The sequence below is a fragment of the Erythrolamprus reginae genome, chromosome 2, assembly GCF_031021105.1.
Source record: "Erythrolamprus reginae isolate rEryReg1 chromosome 2, rEryReg1.hap1, whole genome shotgun sequence".
In the NCBI taxonomy this organism is placed as follows: Eukaryota; Metazoa; Chordata; class Lepidosauria; order Squamata; family Dipsadidae; genus Erythrolamprus; species Erythrolamprus reginae.
The window spans coordinates 100,965,212-100,985,090 of record NC_091951.1 but is presented as its reverse complement, the minus strand read 5'-3'; the positions used below and the strand labels follow the sequence as shown (position 1 = coordinate 100,985,090).

At 40.9% G+C, this 19,879-nt stretch overlaps 2 protein-coding genes across 5 annotated transcripts in view; one reads left to right on the top strand and one right to left on the bottom strand.

Annotated features, from left to right (window-relative positions):
* RNF44 (ring finger protein 44) overlaps positions 1-3,865 on the bottom strand; it is a 73,075-nt gene extending 69,210 nt beyond the window's left edge. The window contains exon 1 of one of the 4 annotated variants that reach the window (XM_070738959.1): positions 3,575-3,865. The gene's annotated coding sequence lies outside the window, so the exon portion shown is untranslated. The remainder of the gene's footprint in view (positions 1-3,574) is intronic. The other 3 variants (XM_070738960.1, XM_070738958.1, XM_070738954.1) reach the window with 3 other exon arrangements.
* Positions 3,866-4,014: 149 nt separating this feature from the next.
* On the top strand, positions 4,015-5,799 carry LOC139158512 (jerky protein homolog-like). Its single transcript, XM_070735832.1, has 2 exons — positions 4,015-4,944; positions 5,126-5,799. Exons 1-2 carry the CDS (start codon positions 4,536-4,538, stop codon positions 5,749-5,751), a joined length of 1,035 nt encoding a protein of 344 aa, XP_070591933.1. The 5' UTR covers positions 4,015-4,535; the 3' UTR covers positions 5,752-5,799.
* Positions 5,800-19,879: the final 14,080 nt, after the last annotated feature.

The following is a 19,879-nucleotide window of genomic DNA, read 5'->3' as shown; positions in this document are numbered from 1 at the left end:
CTCGTAGCCCACTGCTGGTGAGAACAATTGACCAATGGAACAGCTTCCCTTCAGAGGTTGTGAGAGCTTCATCACTGAAACTTCATCACTTCATCACATATATAATCTCCATGTGTATGCCTTCAAGTCTGTTGACACCCAGTGATTCTAGGTTGAATCTCTGCTTTATCATTTTCCATCCATTACAGTATTCTTTGTCTGACCTTTGGAAAAATAGGTTGACTCCCTCTTTTCTGTGACAGCCCTTCAATTATCGGAACACTGCTATGTCTCCCCTGTACCTTCTCTTCACTGGACTAGCCATGCCCAGTTCCTGTAATCGTTCTTCATATATTTTAGCCTATAGTCCCCCCAAACATCTTTCTTGCTTTTCTCTGCACTTTTTCTAGAGTCTCAATATCTTTTTAATAGTGTGGTGAACAAAACTGGATACAGTATTCTAGGTGTAGTCTTACTAAGGCTTTATAGAGTGGTATTAATTAGTACCTCATGTGATCTTTATTGAATATCTCTGTTAATGCAATTTAGGATTGCACTGGCTTTTTTGGCTGCTGCTACACACTGCTGGCTCATATTTAATTGGTTGTCCACTAAGACTCCAAAATACCTCACACAGTTACTGCTACTGTTAAATAAGGTCCAGGAGGGAAGTGTTTTTAATAGGAAAGTGAACACAAGAACAAGGGGACACAATCTGAAGTTAGTTGGGGGAAAGATCAAAAGCAACATGAGAAAATATTATTTTACTGAAAGAGTAGTAGATCCTTGGAACAAACTTCCAGCAGACGTGGTAGATAAATCCACAGTAACTGAATTTAAACATGCCTGGGATAAACATAGATCCATCCTAAGATAAAATACAGAAAATAGTATAAAAGCAGACTAGATGGACCATGAGGTCTTTTTCTGCCATCAATCTTCTATGTTTCTATTAAATGTGGTTTTTCCAAATCTATATGTGTATGTTTGGTTTTTCTTGCCTAAGTGGAAGACTTTTTTCTACATTAAATTTCACATATAAATGCAGAAGAAAAGATCTGAGCAGGCCCAAGGTACTTTTCCATTTAGAGTGGAATGGAAATCATACTGCCCCAGCTCAAACAATGTTATGGACATTCAACAGGAGACAAAATGTTAGGAGAAGTCATGCTTTTCATCTTAACCATCAAATCTGCTGCATCTACTAATGGCAAATAAAAATTGTCTGGCAACTAACAATGTGTCAATTCAGCTAATCATTCCTTGGCTAGCCATTGCTATAAAAGCTTTCCATTTCAAGTAGAGTTAACTGACACAATAAAGCAATTATTTTCGATGATCAGCACTGCTCTGTCAGCTGGGAAAAATCTTCAGAATAACATAATAGGGCATTATAGTGGAACAGCTTTCTTCAACCTGGTGACTTCCCAAGTACACTGCGATGCTGATTCTCAAAAGAGTCTTTGGAGAGGGGCGGCATATAAATCCAATAAATAATAATAATAATAATAATAATAATAATAATAATAATAATAATAATAATAATAATATCCAAATACAGATTGGGTAAAGCTTCCTGCACCTAAGCCAAGTATCTCCTCAGACATCATCCAAGCCTTATCGCTGTTCCATTATGTTAAATCTCATGAGTTATGTTACCTTAACTGTACAGTGGCAATCAGCTAACATATACAGTGCATATTTATCTTCAGGCCTCACCAGGCATGCTACAGAAAATAATATTTTGTTTCCTGTAGCATGCTAGTTTTAAAGAGAAAAATGTACCAAATCATCATGGCAGTACAGATATTTGGGGAAATCTCAGAATGTGCCAGGCTGCCAGCCCCATTTCTTCACATTAAATTTACTTGTCATTGCACCTCATACAACAAAATTAAATGCCATCTTCAGTATACATCATGAGAAAACTATAAACACATATACACGCACAAACACATACACCCTTCACAATAAAATTTAAAACCAGATATTGCACTAATATTGCAGTATTTCACGTTTTTAATTGCAGTATTATTACATTAATATTTCCCATTTCTTGGGAAGCATGTCACTACCACATGCATCAAATTTTGCATAACATTACAAGTTAAACAGAAACAAGATAGGAAGGGAGAAAAAGGGGTTACAAGATACGCAAAATCCAAGACATATATTTGTCTAGAAGCTATCTTTTCTGACTGATATATCAGTCAGAAATTATTAGTAGTCCAGTTACCACGTCACAAAATTAAACAGCAATTTTGACTTCTACTCATATTCTCCTTTAATTATTTTAAAGTAACAACAGCCTCAGTGCCAACAAACTCTTCAAAGCAATATTTGTTTTTCTCCTTTGGTAGAAATTTGCCATTTTATCTGCTCTCATTTCTAAAACCAAACCTAATAACAAATAACTTTCCTTACACTTCCTGTGCCTCTCCTCCATTTCAATTCAAACCATTCAGTTCTGTATCCATTTTGGAGAAACCAAGGAAAGGAAATGTTCCTCTCACGGAACTACTGCAATATGTTTCCACTGCTCCTGGGGAAGGAGAGAGGTTCACACAAACTGGGAAAATCAAAAAGGAGACTGGCTCTGTTCAAGGTGGTGGTTTCTCACAGAATTTGGCATCTTGACATAAAATACCCATACGGTTGCAGCTCTCGCATGCATGCTCCATCATTTGGAACACGCCTCCCACAATTCCCCCCTCCCCGTATCATACTATCCGGACTTCATGAAGTTCAACATCTGGAGAGCAGCAGCAAAGGAAAAGCAGCAGCAGCTTTACAGAAACTCAAGACAGGAAACCACCAGGGCCATAAACGCTCAAAAAGGACCATCCGCTTTGTACAAGAGAGAAAAGGAGGCAAGCTACTTCCAACCATGACCCTCCCCTCCCCAAGAGCTTTGTTTCCTGTTGCCTTCACACGTCCTTTGCATTCACAAGTCACCTTCAAAAAAAATAATAATTTCACAACACAAACCGACGACTCCAACCATTTTTTTCAGTCCCGAAATCTGCCATTGCCCATCAATCGGGGTCGGAAGGAAGAAATCCCTCCACTTTGATTGCCGCACAGCTGCTCTGCCTTTGCTGCAAAACGCCGGCCCCGATTTCTATCAGGCAGCGGCCGTTCATCTTCACCCGGGAGGGTCGCCCGCAATTTCTTTTCCCCATCCCACTCCGGCTCCAAGGCGGTTTTGATGGGAATTTCTCTCGTTTTTTGTGCTCTCAAAGGTCAGGAGAGGCGATGCAGGTGCAGCCGATAGTGAGAAAGAGGAAAGGCCCCCGCCGGCTGCGTTTTTGTTTGTTAGGAAGCCGCAGTTTGCAGTGCCGGCCCATTTGACCCTCCCCCCTCCAGCAGCATCACCCATAAGAACCATCTTGAGCAGAAACCCACCACCACCCCAATTGCATTGTTAAAAGCCGGGTTTCATTTATAGCTTCGAAGGGCCTTAAATCATCTGGAGGGAGGACCGTTAAGCCGCCCAGTCCAAGCGACGCGCCCCTCCCTCCCCGTGCATTTCCAGCTCGCAGCTGTGCGTGCATGCAATGAGCGCCCCCAACGCCCCCCGATCTGCCCTGCCTACCTGTCCGCTGGCTCCGCTGTCCTGGGTGCAGCTGCACCCCACATAAGCCCTCCTTTGGGCCGTGGCTCCTGGGCGCCGGCTCCGAACCCCGTGCCCGCGCCCCCCACGGCGGTTTCCGGCGGCTTCTTTGTTTTCCTCCGCGCTTGCAGAGCGCCGCAGCCTCCTCCGAGTTGCCCCCACAGCCGGGGAGATCCAAGGAGGCGGCGGCGACCCGCGGTCTCTGGTCCTTTAAGAGCTGCCTGCGCCGCCGGGGTGGAACAAACGGCGCATTTTATTCACAACATTCGGACCTTAGCGCGCGCGCCCGAGCCTGGCTTGGGCCAACTGGGGAGGAGGGAGGGGAGAGGCGCGGCCCCGAGCGCTACGACACGTGACCGAGCCCGCCGCTGCAATTAGCCGAAGCCCACGGCCCTCTCGCGCAGTCGTGCTTGGGCGCGTCCGAGCGAGCTGCACGCGGCAGCGGCGGAGCCAAAGCCTATCGAGGGGGTGTTAGCGGGGCGACGTCATGGCAACCGTAGCCGAGGTGCGGTCAGTCGGATCTGGGTGATACGGCGGGGATTCTGAGGCACCCGCGCAAGTAAATCTTCTGATCCCTTCAGCGGGAGGCGGGAAAGATTGTAAGGGGCGTGCATAAGCGCACTATTGTGCCTACCGTCCCTGTCCTTCCGTCCTATTATCCCTTTTCTCACTTCTTTATACTTTGTCACGTTAATACGTCCCTTGATTTTCGCGATCTCGATTTTCGCAAAACGCTATATCGCGATTTTTCAAAAAATAAATTAAAAATATGTGCGCTGTTTTTTTCTACACCACGGTTTTTCCCGCCCGATGACGTCACACGTCATCACCAAACTGACGTCTGCCATTGCTGGTTGGCCGAAATCTCGGCTAATCCGTGTTGTTTGCTCAGTGTGCTTTGAAACTTTTGGAACTGTTGGAACTTGTTAAGACTTGTTGGAAGATGGCTCCTAAACGTTGCACGCGGACTGGAGGCGGCGACGCTAAAAAGAGCAGGAAGATGCTGACAATTAAGGAGAAAATTGAACTTTTGGACATGCTGAAAGCGGGACGTTCTAATGTAGATGTTGGTCGGCATTATGGGATCAACGAATCGACTGTGCGATACATTCGGAAAGACGAAAAGAAGATAAGGCAAACTTCTCAGATAATGTTCAACAAGGCTGCAAAAAGAATGGTGACGCCTAGAAACAAACGCCTTATGAAGATGGAAGCTGCTTTGTCCGTGTGGGTACAAGACTGCCGCAAAAAGAGCATTGCTTTGGATACGAACACTATACGAACCAAGGCGCAGCAACTGTACAACCGTCTTGGAAACACAGAAGGAGGCGATGCAGATGAGGGAAACCCAGGTGAGGGCTGGGGTTTTTTATTCTGTCATTATTTAAGTGCTTTTTAAGGAAGGAGGGAAGGAGGGAGGGAAGGAGGGAGGGAAGGAAGGAGGGAAGGAGAGAAGGGAGGGAGGGAAGGAAGGAAGGACTGTATGCTTTCATTCAAGTCACTTCTCTCTCCCTTTCCTGTCATTCTCTGTAGATGAAGGTGCTGGTGACTCTGAAGACCCCCAGCCATCAACATCTTCTACTTCTTCAGCCCCAGCCACATTCACAGCAAGCAAAGGGTGGTTTGAGAAATTTCAACGGCGCTATGGCCTGAAGAGTGTGTCATTGCATGGAGAAGCTGCCTCAGCAGATACAGGTGCAGCCGAAAACTTCGTCCAGCGCAGAGAAGGCTTCATTGACATGACACCAGAGGAAGTCAATGGTTTGCTTGATGAGCATGGCCTACCACTGACAGACAAAGATCTGGAGGAGCTGACCAGGTCAGCGAGTGAAGAAGAGGAGGAAGCGGAAGCTGAACAAGCTAAGGAAGAAGAAGATGTTGGCCTAACGCTTGAGCGGCTTGCAGAACTGAACAGAGCTGCTGCAAATGTACAACGCATGGTGGAACTTTGGGATCCCAACGTGACTCGCTCTATACAATTTAAGGCCTCCCTTGACAACACCTTTGCACCATACAGAGCCATGTTAGCCAAGAAAAAGAAAATGCGCCAACAACTGCCCATAACTATGTTTGTCACAAAAACCAAGAGGTCGGTCACACCATCACCTGCAGCGTCCATTGTAGACATGGTGATAGAAGAAGATCCCGATTTATCCTAGTTATGCTAACCCCCCCCAAAAAATGTAAATAAATATTGTTATTATTTCTATCAGGATGACTAAGTGTGTTATTCAATGTGTACAGTACAGGTACAGGTAGAGGTACAGTACAGTAATTAAGGGGATGGGAAATGGTAATTTGTGGGTTGAAAGTGTTGGGACTGAGTGGCATACAGAAGAATGAATGAATGACTGAGTGAATGAAATTCAAACACAGGTGAGGGCTGGGGTTTTTTATTCTGTCATTGTTTAAGTGCTTTTTACGAAAGGAAGGAAGGAGGGAGGGAAGGAGAGAAGGGAAGGAGGGAGGGAGGGAATGAGAGGAGGGAAGGAAGGAGGGAAGGAAGGAGAGAAAGGAAGGAAGGAGGGAAGGAGGGAGGGAGGGAATGAGAGAAGGGAGGGAGGGAAGGAGAGAAGGGAAGGAAGGAGGGAGGGAAGGAGGGAGGGATGGAAGGAAGGAGGCGGGCATTCTAAAAGCCGAGAAGCCGTTGCCACAAGCGCTGCTGAAGGAGGACTCGTGCCCCAAGAAAGCCGGTGAGAGGGGTGAATCGGGCGGGCGGGGGGTAGCGGCGAGGAGCCCGGAGGCGCTGGGGGGGGTGGCCGGCATGAAAAACAACCATTGCCAGCCTCCGAACTTTCGTCGCTCCACCATCTGCGCATGCGCGGCCATGGAAAACAGGACGCGCATGCGCAGATGGTGTTTTTACTTCCGCACCGCTATATCGCGAAAAATCGATTATCGCGAGGGGTCTTGGAACGGAACCCTCGCGATAATCGAGGGATCACTGTATACTTGTTTGACAAATATAATAAATAAATAAAGATTCGTGCACCTCGGGCATAAACTCTTTGTTTGCCTCCCCGGGCGAAAGAATTGTTGTTCCCCCTTCTGGTATTTTAGTATGTTGCAATGTGAAATGGTACTAAATGGCGAGTAGCTGTATTTAAATACAGATTGGGTGGTGCGGTGCAGCTCACTGAGGTGAATTACATCCTTGATACATTTATCTCTCTCTCTCTCTCTGTCCCCTTGGATATAATCAAAACAAGGTTGTAATTGCATCTTTGTTTTAGAGAATATACCTATTATAAATGCATAATCCGAATGACACATTGGTGAGTAACCAACCTCTGCAATAAAACCTCACTATGTGTTAAAATCTACAATTTTGGGAGGACCGAGTATATTTGAGAGCCCAGTACTGTATCTGAGAATGATGTTGGCAAGACACTGAGGTTCTTAGTCAAATCATCTTTCCCTGTATACTTGGAATATTTTAAGTTTTTTTGGGGGGAGAGTGTTGAACTTTCAAAGTTATACATGGAAGTTGATGCAGCCAAACTGAAGCCACAAGGAAATGTAGTCACTGTTCATATTGAAAGGGCGTGTCCTCATTTTATGAGGACTAGTGCTACTTGGAGATGAAATATGAGATGTGTTTATCTCTATTCCACAGGCCTTCCACAATCTCTTATGATTCTGAAACAAGGAAAATCTAAAACTATCAAAAGAAAATAATTCTAAATTTGCTGTTTAGGAACAAGAGAACTTGGGTGGTATGAACAGGTTGAGTGACCTGAAAAATAATTCGTTATTGGATAAGTGGTTCATGGCATGAAGCCATGTTAAGAATTTGAATAGCAGCGATCCTTTTAAGGCTATGCCCCACTCTATAATGGAATAGCTGAAATAATATATCATAGAAACATAGAAACATAGAAGTCTGATGGCAGAAAAAGACCTCATGGTCCATCTAGTCTGCCCTTATACTATTTTCTGTATTTTATCTTAGGATGGATATATGTTTATCCCAGGCATGTTTAAATTCAGTTACTGTGGATTTATCTACCACGTCTGCTGGAAGTTTGTTCCAAGGATCTACTACTCTTTCAGTAAAATAATATTTTCTCATGTTGCTTTTGGTCTTTCCCCCAACTAACTTCAGATTGTGTCCCCTTGTTCTTGTGTTCACTTTCCTATTAAAAACACTTCCCTCCTGGACCTTATTTAATCCTTTAATATATTTAAATGTTTCGATCATGTCCCCCCTTTTCCTTCTGTCCTCCAGACTATACAGATTGAGTTCATTAAGTCTTTCCTGATACGTTTTATGCTTAAGACCTTCCACCATTCTTGTAGCCTGTCTTTGGACTCGTTCAATTTTGTCAATATCTTTTTGTAGGTGAGGTCTCCAGAACTGAACACAGTATTCCAAATATCAATTTTTAATTCACCAGCAAACCTTGAAGTTTCTCAATTCAAAATCCATAAAGGGTAAGTAATGGATTATTAGAAAGAAAAATGAAATCTGGAATTACCAGAAGATTTAGACAGGGTTGGTTGGTAGAGTTTTCGGGACGGGGAAATTTGTAGCAATTTTTCACAAATTTCACAGGAAAGCTCAGATCAGATCAGATTCAAATCTACTACAGGATGGGAATTAGAAAAAGAAAAAATGAAGTTCAATCAGTTATGGCACTTCCAAATGGAGATTATGGGGAAAAATTAGATGTTTTAGTGTCAAATATATGGTTAATCTTATAAACTTAAATGGTATTTTAAAGATTTGACACTACCGTTTTGTCATACAGACAGAATTTAAGATCAATGTAAAGACCAATTTCAGTAGATTTAATTTAGGTGAAAAAGAACCTGAGAAGAATCTTATCCCAAACTAAAGCAAACAATAAATTAAAAAATGACAGTGGCTTTTAGAATAAGCCATCCTGAAAACCAGTAGGGTAAAAACTACTATGCGAGGAAATATGACAGCCAAACTATCAAGCAAGAAAAGACCAAAAAAATCATTTAAGATTGTTACAATACAGTGAAAAACAAGGAAAGATGCTTTTTAAAAGACCAGTAAGTCTCAAGAAAATTTACAGTTATAATAGGAATACGGAAGTGAAGGTATTGAAGAGATCTACAAAAGGCAAATGAGAATAAAGGTGGTTGGCAGGCCCTACTAACTGATTCCTTTACAAATGTCTAGAAGGACAAACATTTGTAGCAAGAACGTGTCCAGGAGGCTGACTCCAATAGAAAATGAGATAGAGTATGAGAGGCACTGGATCCGCTGTTGAATAGAAAAAAGTTGAGTGCTGATGAAATTGTGACTTATACAGGAAGAGGTGCTAATCTGTGCAATACACAAACACATATGGAAGAAGGCTGTTTATTCATAATGATTGGAAAAGATTGGTGAGTATGCTTAGTGGATATATACCAAATTAATTACACAGTATTAATTTCATTAGGAACGGTTCAATTTTTGCAGAGTTCTCAAAGTTTTAAGTAGAAAGGTTTTTAATTCTTAAGATTCTATTTGGCATAATGCAATAGATATGAATATAAATTGATTCAGTGTAAATTCATGCAGTGACAATTTCAATAATAATACATTCGGATGCATATTGACTTAGAGGTAAGACTCACAAAATGCAAGAGAGCGTCCTCCCATAAATGGCTTTAGATTGAACTCACTATGCAAAATGAAGCACCTCATCATCTATCCGCAAAAAGTACACTGACCAACTGGATATAATTAAAGTAACAGTTGCACTGATACTACACTGGGAATAAGTTATACAATATTATGGTTCGGCTTAGTATATCACCTAAACCCAGATTTGACTTCAGATTACATATATTAACAAAGGTTTGTTGTAGTTGTTTTAACTCCCAGCCTTGTATGGCATCCATTTCCAAATAGGATGTTAATTCCTCTTCTTCACTTCTCAGTTGGAGACTGAAAATATTTTGGCATCTCCTACTTTGCATATATTAGGCTGCCATTTGTTATTTGGGTTATTTATTATTTTAAAAGAAATAGTGACTTGGCAGACCCAAAAAGATACCATATTAACCAAAAAGAAGGTAATGATAGATGTTCATGAGGTAAATATCTATATTGTCTGAATACTGTCAACATATGTGACATAATCTTAAGAACTGGAAGAGGGCTGTCAAATTTCCAGCCTGCGGGCTGGATGTGTCATGCATTGGCCACGCGCATACCTGTTTTAGTGAAGAGGGGGAAAGTCCCAATACATCACATGACAACGTCGTGACAATGTCAATTGACACCCTTAATGTAGAACAGACCTGGGCAAAGTGCGGCCTGGGGACCAGATGCGGCCCAGCCAGGGAGGGAGGGAGGGAGGAAGGAAGGAAAGCGAAATGGAGCGAACAAGGAAGGAAGAGGTGGGCAATTAATTTATAATTATAATTATATAACATATAATTATAATATATAATTATAATATAATTAACTCAGTTCTACCCAATAATATCCAGTATTGGGTAGAACTGAGTTGATTATATTAATCCGGCCCTCTAAAACCATCCCAATTTCTCATGCGGCCCCCATGGCAAAATTAATTGCCCACCCCTGGTATAGAACAAGATTTAGTTTGAACCTGTTGCCCAGCATGAAAAATTCACCACCATTTGTGATGCTGAATATGCATTATTAGAGTTCCACAAAGGACCACGAGTGATACACCCCTTCTGTAGTGGGATAAAACTGTAATTCCATTGCAGCAAAAATAAGATGTTTGTGTCACTTTAAAAATAAACATTATACTAAACTATAATTCTCATATTTCTTAAGCAAATTAGAATGATCTGTTTAACAAATCATGGTAAACTAGAAACTGATTCATAAACTATGATGACTGAGATCACAGAGCACAATAAAATACAGTATCTGTTAATGGTGGTAAAATATCGCAATAATCTCTACTATGTTTAGATCCTGCAACAAAAACTTGCAGTTTGAAATAGTTCATATTCTATTCAATAGCTTTGTTCTGCTTTGTGAATAATGCAATTTGGGCTATATAAGAGTCATGCTTGATGGATAAGATAACCTCTAATACATAAGGCATGCAAATCTAATAAATTATTATTATTATTATTATTATTATTATTATTATTATTCTATGTATTGTTATTTGCACTATGAACTTCAGTTGTGCTGAAATTCCTTGTGCATTTGAACCTTACCCCTACAGTTCAAAATGAAATCATAATAGTGTGTGTAATATTTTAGGCATCTAGTTAAATGGCTGGATATAAAGTTCATTTTAGAAGAGCTTCACCCTAAGTCAGATTTCTCCAAAATGCACAGAATCACAGTTTGCTGTTGTGGGGAAGAAGAAATAATATACTGTATATTGTATATGGATGTGTTAATAAGGAATGTAATAGAAGGGTTTATGATGTGTAAATGACAAATGTGAACAATATTTGTTTTAGTCTTTTGTATTTGTGTAAAAACCAATAAACAAACTTTTAAAAAGAAGCAGTTTTGAAACCCATTTTGTCATTTTTCTGTTTGTGTAATATTTGGATAAACTGCAGAAATAGTATTAGGTATTGCCACTTTGAGTTACTTATCAAAAAAACAATAAAGATAGGATAAAAATAAAATTACCTCTTATACCATTTCCGCAATCAAAAGAAGCAGTTTTGAAACCCATCTTGTCATTTTTCTGCTTGTTTAACACTTGGATAAACTGCAGAATTTAGACTTGCTTTGTCCAGAACATAGGTTTCACTGTCGAAGAACTCACAAACTTTTTAAAATTGCATTTAGACAAGGAAGTGTGAACCACTGAGCCAGATCACTGATAGTTCAGAAAACTATTTTATCCTTTGCTCTTACTTGTTATTGCCCTTATCTGTAAATAACAACCACAAAAAAGTTACTCAGCAGTAACAGCTGCTGAAGGAAACATTACTTCTACCACCATTTTATAAGCCACATTCAGTTTAGAGAGAGACCAGGGGTATTTATGCTTTATCAGACTCTCGCACTGAAGGAGAAAATAGGAAGCAGCTTCCTACCGTAACTCTGTTTAGAACTCCCCTTGGCTACAACAGGCAATAGAGCTATGCAGCATTTCAGATTTGAAACCCAAATGGTACTTCAAGATGTGCTTGGTTAACGGAACTGCAGGGCAAGTGGTCCATGTATAGGAAATAATATGCTGTTATAATTTGAATGTTGATGTCATCGGAGATTTACAAGATTTGTGTCATAATTTTAAATTACCTATATTGCAAACAAAATTTGCATCATTGAAATGATTTATTTGACCCATAGATGTGCTCTCATTCCAATTAATTTATTAGAACTACCGTGTTTTCCCGAAAATAAGACGTACCCCGAAAGTAAGGCATGTCAGAGATTTTGCAGAATTTGTTAATATAAGGCACCCCCCGAAAATAAGTTGTAGTGATGGAAAAACATACGGTACCAGTAATATGTTTCCTTTCTTCCTCCCCCCCTCCCTCCTCCATGCCTGGTTTTACTTAACCCCAAAACTGAGCTGCTTGGTGGCTCACAGGACCTATGCCGCCGCAGATCTTACCACCATGTCTTCTGTTGGCCGCCGCGGGGGCAGGAGGTGCAATCTCGGCAGCGGCGGCCAAGGCTCAGCCCCCTTGCCGGACCCATCTTTTTTTGGCGCCGGCACCGCTTTGGGAGGAGCCCTTGGTGGCCATGGGCGTGCCTCCGGATCCAGAGGCAGAAGACAGCCCGAGGGATGGGCGGCTACCCACCTGCAGCAGCAAAGGGGGCCGACGGTTTGGGCTGGTCAGTGTCGGGAGCTGCTCTTCCGATGCCACCGCCGATTTCACTGCCGCCGGGCCTCTCAGCTGTCTGGCAGCCCATGTGTCTTCTGTCGGCCGCTGCTGCCGCGACCTTAGCTGAGCCTTGGCCGCTGCTGCCCAGATTACACCTCCTGCCCCCGCGGCGGCCAACAGAAGATACGTGGGCCGCCAAACAGCTGAGGGTTCCTGCAACAAAATCGGCGGCAGCAAAATTGGCAGCAACGGGGGTAGTAAGGCTCTTCAAGTGGAGCGTACCAACGCTCCAAGAATTAAAGGGGAAGGATCGGAATATAAGGCACCCCCCGAAAATAAGACGTAGCACAACTTTTGGAGCAAAAATTAATATAAGACAGTGTCTTATTTTCGGGGAAACACGGTAGAAGGAATATATCATGTCTTGGTTTTGATAATCTTGCCAAATAACTTCTTTAAAATTCTGATAGTAGTCTAGCCCTAGCACCCTAAGTTGGTTATCTAAATTCTCAAAATTCTAAATAGCATAACCAGTGGACATTCAATAAGATTCCTTTTCCCAGGAATTTGTGAGTAGTATCAGAATGAAATGTTTGCAGGTAGTTTCATAAACAAAATCTCGTTTCCTGTTCTTTATCACACTCTTGAATGTGTTTTTGTCAAACAATTCAATCAGTGTGTAGGAGAGGCTATACTATTTTAACCCATTTATTAAACAACTGGTAGTTGAACTCTTTCCTAAGCTACTGTCTATAAATCTACTTTTAAAATCTAATCTACCTTCTGCCTTGCTTGGTCCTAGTTCAATCTGCGTGCTTTATACACAATGGGGGGGTAACTATAGTTCATTGCATGTCTATATTTCATATTAGCATATATAATCCAACCTAAAGTTCTTTGTTAAAAGAGAGGCTATCAAGTTAAACCCAATGAAATGTTATCCAGAGACTAATCGGTGTTACAGATATCAACATCTAGATGTATTCTACATATATTTGACTACAAATTAATGAAAAGTTGGTAAGACCGCAATGCCAGGAGATGATAAGAGCTGTCATCTAAAACAGACTGGACTGAGAAACAACTTTTCACTAATGCCCTTCAGTCCATCTTGTACCATCTTGTCCGCTATCATATTCATTAGCTGTCCTAAGAAGGTCATTTGTTATACCACTAGATGTTTATAAAGGCGATATAGAAGACGAAGGCACAAAGACCACTATAGTTGCCCAGAGGCCACCTCAAAGCCAGCATCTAGATATACCTAGGAAAATACAGTGTGCGTTTACACACATTGCTTTTAAAATGGAGAATACAGAATACCACATGTATTGTGCTTGATCCGAGTGGTGTTTTTTGTTTTACCCCAGCCAATAGATATTAAACTCATCCCCATTGTGTGTCTTGAGAAAAAGAAAAAGTGAAGTAGATTAGGGCTCTGCCTCTGCAACATCTGGAGAATAATCATACAAAGTTGCTAGACCTTATTTTTCAAAAGAGCTAGAAAGAGTTGTACAGTGGGCCCTTGACTTTCGTGGGTCCAACTCGCGGAAAGGCTATACCACAGGTTTTCAAAAAATATTAATTAAAAAATACTCCTTTTTTTAAACATTTGAATGTTTTTCCGTGGCCGCCCAAGGTACAATACTGTGTGTTTTAACTCTCCTCCCTTCCCCACCCCAGCCGTCCTGCATCTTTAAATAAAAGCTCTGCTTCCGCCCCAGCCTCCCAATCCCTCTCCTTTAATTCTCAGAGCGTTGGTACGCTCCACTTGAAGCTGAGCCTTACTGCTACCCACCACTGCCGTCTCTTCTTCCCCCACCCACCTAAGCCATCTCCCTTAGTGATAGCGTCCAACCTCCCAGCTGACTGGCCTGGAATCCCGGCTTCGAGTCCTGGCCTGGATCCCTCTTGCCTTGAGCTTCCCCTGCCCTGACCCTGAGCACCGGCGCTGCCGCTGCCGCCATAGGAGACACCCGCAGCAAGCGCAGCAAAGCCCCCAGCTTGCCGCCCCATTGCCCTGTTCTAGGGATAAGTAAAACCAGGAATGGAGGATGTAGGAGAAGGAAAGAAGGGAGCGTCCCTACTTCGTGGAAATTTGACTTTCGCGGGGGGTTTTGGAATGTATCCCCCGCAAAAGTCAAAGGACCACTGTATATAATCTATTTTATTAAACTGGACTGAAACGAATAGTTGCACAATAGAGCAAGGCATTAGTCTGAATTTAATTTTGAAAAAGTGCTTTAAAGCATGTAAAGGTGTGAACAGAAGACCTTTATATACTTTGAAGCAGCTTTTTGGAATTTAACCTAAATCACTAACAAGCCCTATTCCACAACTAAAGTAACAAAGATTGTCTTAGATTTATGAATTAGAATTGGAATATTGCTGTCTACTCCAAATCCATTAATGATAAGATTTAGATTTATAGATGGGTAGATAATCACTGTATGCTTTCCATCATGCAGTATTTTTCTGTAATTTTTGAAAAGCAGTGATATTCAAATGTACTTACACAGACAAAATTAAGTCACATAGCACTTAAAAGACAGTTTTATTGCAGGATGAACACTTAATAAATTATGAATTAAAGCAATGCTCAAAGCTACATGGAGAAAAAAGGCCATATTTACATTGTCACAGTTTACTGAATAAATCATATTAGTCAAGTTCACACATAAATTAAGCCATAAACCAAGCAAATCCTATTGTGACATTGTGGTATACACACTAATCCAGATAAAATTGTTTCTGAAATGAAAAGCTCAAATACCTAACTTCAGTATTGAAGATTCAAAAATTTTCATTTCAGAAATCATCTTGAAATAAATAGTCCACAATGTTACTGAAAAGCTCAAAATAGCTTTTAAAATTATTATTATTTTAGTTGTTGTTAGAAAATAAAATTTTATTATTTAGAAAATAATAAAATTTTATTTTCTAACAACAACTAAAATAATAATAATTTTAAAAGCTATTTTGAGCTTTTCAGTAACATTAGAAATTACAGGGATGATAATAGAAAGACATCGGAAAGTACCATAACTGTTTAAAAGTGTACTATAAAACACATGCAAACAAAGACCAACAGTTCCATCATCTCTCCATTGCTTTCTCCATTTGATTGCTTTGCTCACAATTTGTTTGTTTATTCAATTTCTCCTTAGACTCAGGGCGGCTTACAACATGTTAGCAATAGCACTTTTTAACAGAGCCAGCATATTGCCCCCACAATCCGGGTCCTCATTTTACCCAGCTCAGAAGGATGGAAGGCTGAGTCAACGTTGAGCAGGTGATGAGATTTGAACCGCTGACCTGCAAATCTACAGACGGCTTTAGTGGCCTGCAGTACTGCACTCTACCCACTGCGCCATCTCGGCTCATTTTAATGGATCAAAAACATTATTGTTGTTGTTGTTGTTGTTGTTATTTATTAGATTTGTATGCCGCCCCTCTCCAAAGACATGTTCCTCTTGAACTTGTAACTGGCATAGATTTTCCGCTGGATCCAGACTGGACATCATGCGCTTGAGAAACTTAAACAGGTAAAGAAGGCAGCAATGCTGAGAAAAAGACATGTCACTTGGCACTTAAACTGAGGGGAGAGAAGAAGACAGGCTTCTAAAATGGCTGTCAATTAAATAACGCTTATGTCAGGTCGACATCTCCATTCCAATCAAGATTCTAGTAGTGTCCTCCACCTGATATTGCAGATGTTTTTTCAGATGTTTCATGAAAGGATGACCTACAGGTGGAAAAATGAGTGTGAGGTGGGGGAACTGGCAATATAGTTCTCCAAAAGAAAGAAGCAAGAACTCTTAGGGCTCCAAGATAATTGTGGAAATCAGCTTCTTATTCCCTCCAGTACAGGCAGCAGACTCTAAAGGCCTGCCTATTTTTGTTGCTGAGTAAAAATGCAAATCTCCCAAACTTTAACCTTAGACTATCTACTGTTGACCTCACCCCATTCCTAAGAGGTCTGTAAAGAGAGTGCATAATGCACCAACATGCCTATCATCTCTGTCCTAATGTCCCCTTTTATTCGTATCCATTTCATGTATTAATAAACTTGTTTATACCTATATCTGTTATCTAATACATGCTTGACAATTTAATAAAAATAAGGTAAAATATGTGCCGTCTCCATTGCCGCTGTTTTGGCTTGCTACCAAATGGTGGTGTCCTGAGTTTATATGTGAAGGACAGTGTCAAGCAAAGCTGTTGATTTTGCTGTCCTCCCTCATTAGGAATGTCACCAGCCAGTCTGAAACCATCTGCTACCAATTACAACAGTGATGTAGGTGCAGGAAGGAGGGTTAGGGAGGTGGTCGGTTCTGACAGGTGGGTTATCTGGCCCGCTTTATAGAGCACATTAAACAGAAACAAGCTGAGTGATAAGGCAGGCGAGCCCACTGTCTCAAAACCTTGGCAGCCCCCCCCTTCCCTCCGCCTGCCAAACAGCTGTTGGATCTCTCCAATCTGGCAACTTGCCTGATTTAATGTGAAGCTTCCCATGCTGTTTGGCGAACATAGTTTCAGCTATGCAGCTGATTGCTTAAGGAGGCTGTCAGTGATAGGGAAGTGCCTGTTACCAAGCAATCCAAGGTTGCTTCCCTTTTCCATCCTTACACCAGGTCTACTTCACTCCCACATTTCTTCCTGCCTGGACTAGATTGTAGTCTTCTCTGAATTAGTCTTGTTAACAGATTGAAACTGAATCCAGACAAGTCTGTAGTTGTAGTTGGGGAGTCAGTCTGAGTGATTCTCATGTTATTTTTTATTCCTGGTAGACAAGATAACTTGGAGTCTTAAATGCAATATCAAATTCGTTCTCTAATGCAATTTCTTAGAATATACTCTAATTACACGCATGTGTGTTTTTAGATAAGCAAGTGATAGAGAGGGAAGAAAGAAATAGTTAAAAATATTTAACATTATGAACTGTTTGTAACTAACTAGCTTTGCTTTCAAAAGGTACATTAATTTAGGCATTAATTTTGCCTTCTCACCAGTCTCTTATGTCACCATGACTCTCAGTCCTCTAGTTGATTCGTTCATGTTTCTTTTATGCATCTGTTCTTTTGCTGTTTAATTTTAACCGTCAAGAGTAAAAGAAGAATCAGTCAATAAATTGGCAGATTAGCACTTGGTAGAGTATCCACAAAGATATTGTAAAAGATAAAGGATGCTTGTTAGTTCAAGTAATGTGATATGCATTTTTTGAAGTATAAGACACCCCCCCAAAAAAGAGGTTGGAAATGTTGGTGTGCCTTACACATCAAATATAGCCATTTTTGGCTTCCCAAAGCCCTGCCCTGAGAGAAAACAAGACGCGCAGAGTATTTGGGGGGTCTGCAGAGTGCCCCTAGGGGCTGAAGAAGGGTTTGTTTTTGATGAAAACAGGTGTTCTCAGCAACTGGACCACCTTTTTGTGTGTCCTGCAGTCATGTGACTGATTTATGATATTTTTGCCAGAAATTAGTATTTATTTCTAGTTTCTAGCAAAACCACCCGTGGCAAACCATAGGTTCATTTAACAATCATAGTGGTTGCTTTACAACCATCACATTCATTTAATAACCACCCCCAAAAAGGTGTAAAATTGGGTTGGTCACTTGATGACCTGCTTTACGATCATCACAACTTATTGCAGGCCCAATTATGGTCATAGGCTGAGCACCTGTATTTGATTTAAAGTGAATTTTAAATTGAAACCAAGATTCTTTGGATGCAAGGCTACCACATGCACAGTTGAAGCTAGTACATCCACAGTTGCTCCTGGGGTTTAGACATTGCTAATCTTTTGGGGTACGAAACGGAGAAAAGGTAGACTTCCATCAGGTGAAAAGAGTACAATTTTTTTTTAAAAGAAGAAACTTATTACATTAAAGCAAAAATTGAATAATCCAAATGTGTTCATAGCAACATGAAAATAGGACCAGATGTTGGAATACCTGAATCTATGGTAGATTTTTAAATTTTTATTTTGCTTTCTCTAACTACACTGTGATCTTATAAACCACAAAGTTAAATTAAACACTCCTTTTACTCTTTATTGTAATATTCATATATGTATAAAATTTATGTTTACAATTTTTCATTGTCTAATTTATGTCAAGCTGGAACCAATTACCATATTTTCCATAGAAATAGCACTTGGTTATTGTACATATTTGAATAATGCTACTGTTTCATGGGATTCATTCTATGTACTAATCAATACCTAGCCTCTATTCAAATGCTGTGCCATTATGCCTACAAAGACCAGAACTGGGAAAGCAAAGCTATTTACCTATAGTAATACCTGGAAGCTAAAGGTTGATTTTGAAGAAGCAGGATTGGAAAAGTATTGACACTTGAACTTTAATGTTAGAGAAAACACCACAAAATATTATGGACAATTTAAAAAAAAATGATTATTGAACAAATCAATCCAGAATTTTTGCTTGAAGTAGAAATGTCCTGGTTCAAATTATCCTATTCTTAGATCCATTACATTAAATTCAAGGCCTGTGGGGTGCTTAAATCTGGCCCACATGGCTGGCCTCTTACTATCCAAGGACTGGCCTGTGATGGCTCCGCTGGTGAAAATGACCTCCAGTAACACTCTGCGAGCAAAAATGTCCCACACAGACGCCCTACGAAGCCAGATTTAAGCATCTGCATATCAACCTCATGGGCCTTGAGTTTGATACCCCTGGTTGACAGTCTAAAAGGAATTTTAACTTTTTTCTATAAATATTCTATCAATCCATGTACTACCCACTGTCTTTCCACCAGCATTTGCATATCAAACTTGCTCCATTTCCAAATTTTTAATAATCTGTTCCAACTCTACAACACTCCGTGGCCTGCATTGGCTGCCAATCAATTTCCAGTCATAATTCAAAGTGTTGGTTATGACATGGCATTGGACCAGAGTACCTCCGGAACTGCCTGCTACCGCACGAATCCCAGCAACCAATAAGGTCCCACAGAGTTGGCCTTCTCCGAGTCCCGTCGACTAAACAATGTCGTCTGGCGGGCCCCAGGGGAAGAGCCTTCTCTGTGGCGGCCCCGGCCCTCTGGAATCAACTCCCCCCGGAGATTAGAACTGCTCCCACCCTCCTTGTTTTCCGTAAACTACTCAAGACCCACCTATACCACCAGGCATGGGGGATTTAAGACATCTTTCCCCCAGGCTCCTTATAATTTATGTTTGGTATGTATGTGTTGTCTGGTTTTAATATGATAGGGTTTTAGTTATTTTTAATATTAGATTTGTGTCATTATAATATTGTTTTTATCATTGTTGTGAGCCGCCCCGAGTCTTCGGAGAGGGGCGGCATACAAATCTAATAAATTGAATTGAATTGAATTTATTTATTTATTAGATTTCTATGCTGCCCTTCTCAAAGCATCTCAGCGCAGCATACAATATTATAAATGCAACAATGTATAAAAGAAATCTAATTTATTTGAAAGAATGATACAAATTGCTAAAAGTGTTAAGAACTCCATATACAGTACACACATATATATCTGTAACAGTGAAGG

What these genes read in the sequence shown, in the direction of transcription:
- LOC139158512 (XM_070735832.1), top strand. Translation starts at nt 4,536, where the DNA reads ATGGCTCCTAAACGTTGCACGCGGACTGGAGGCGGCGACGCTAAAAAG. An exon ending in TGCAGATGAGGGAAACCCAG is followed by an intron (nt 4,945 to 5,125) that starts GTGAGGGCTGGG and finishes CATTCTCTGTAG; the next exon opens with ATGAAGGTGCTGGTGACTCT.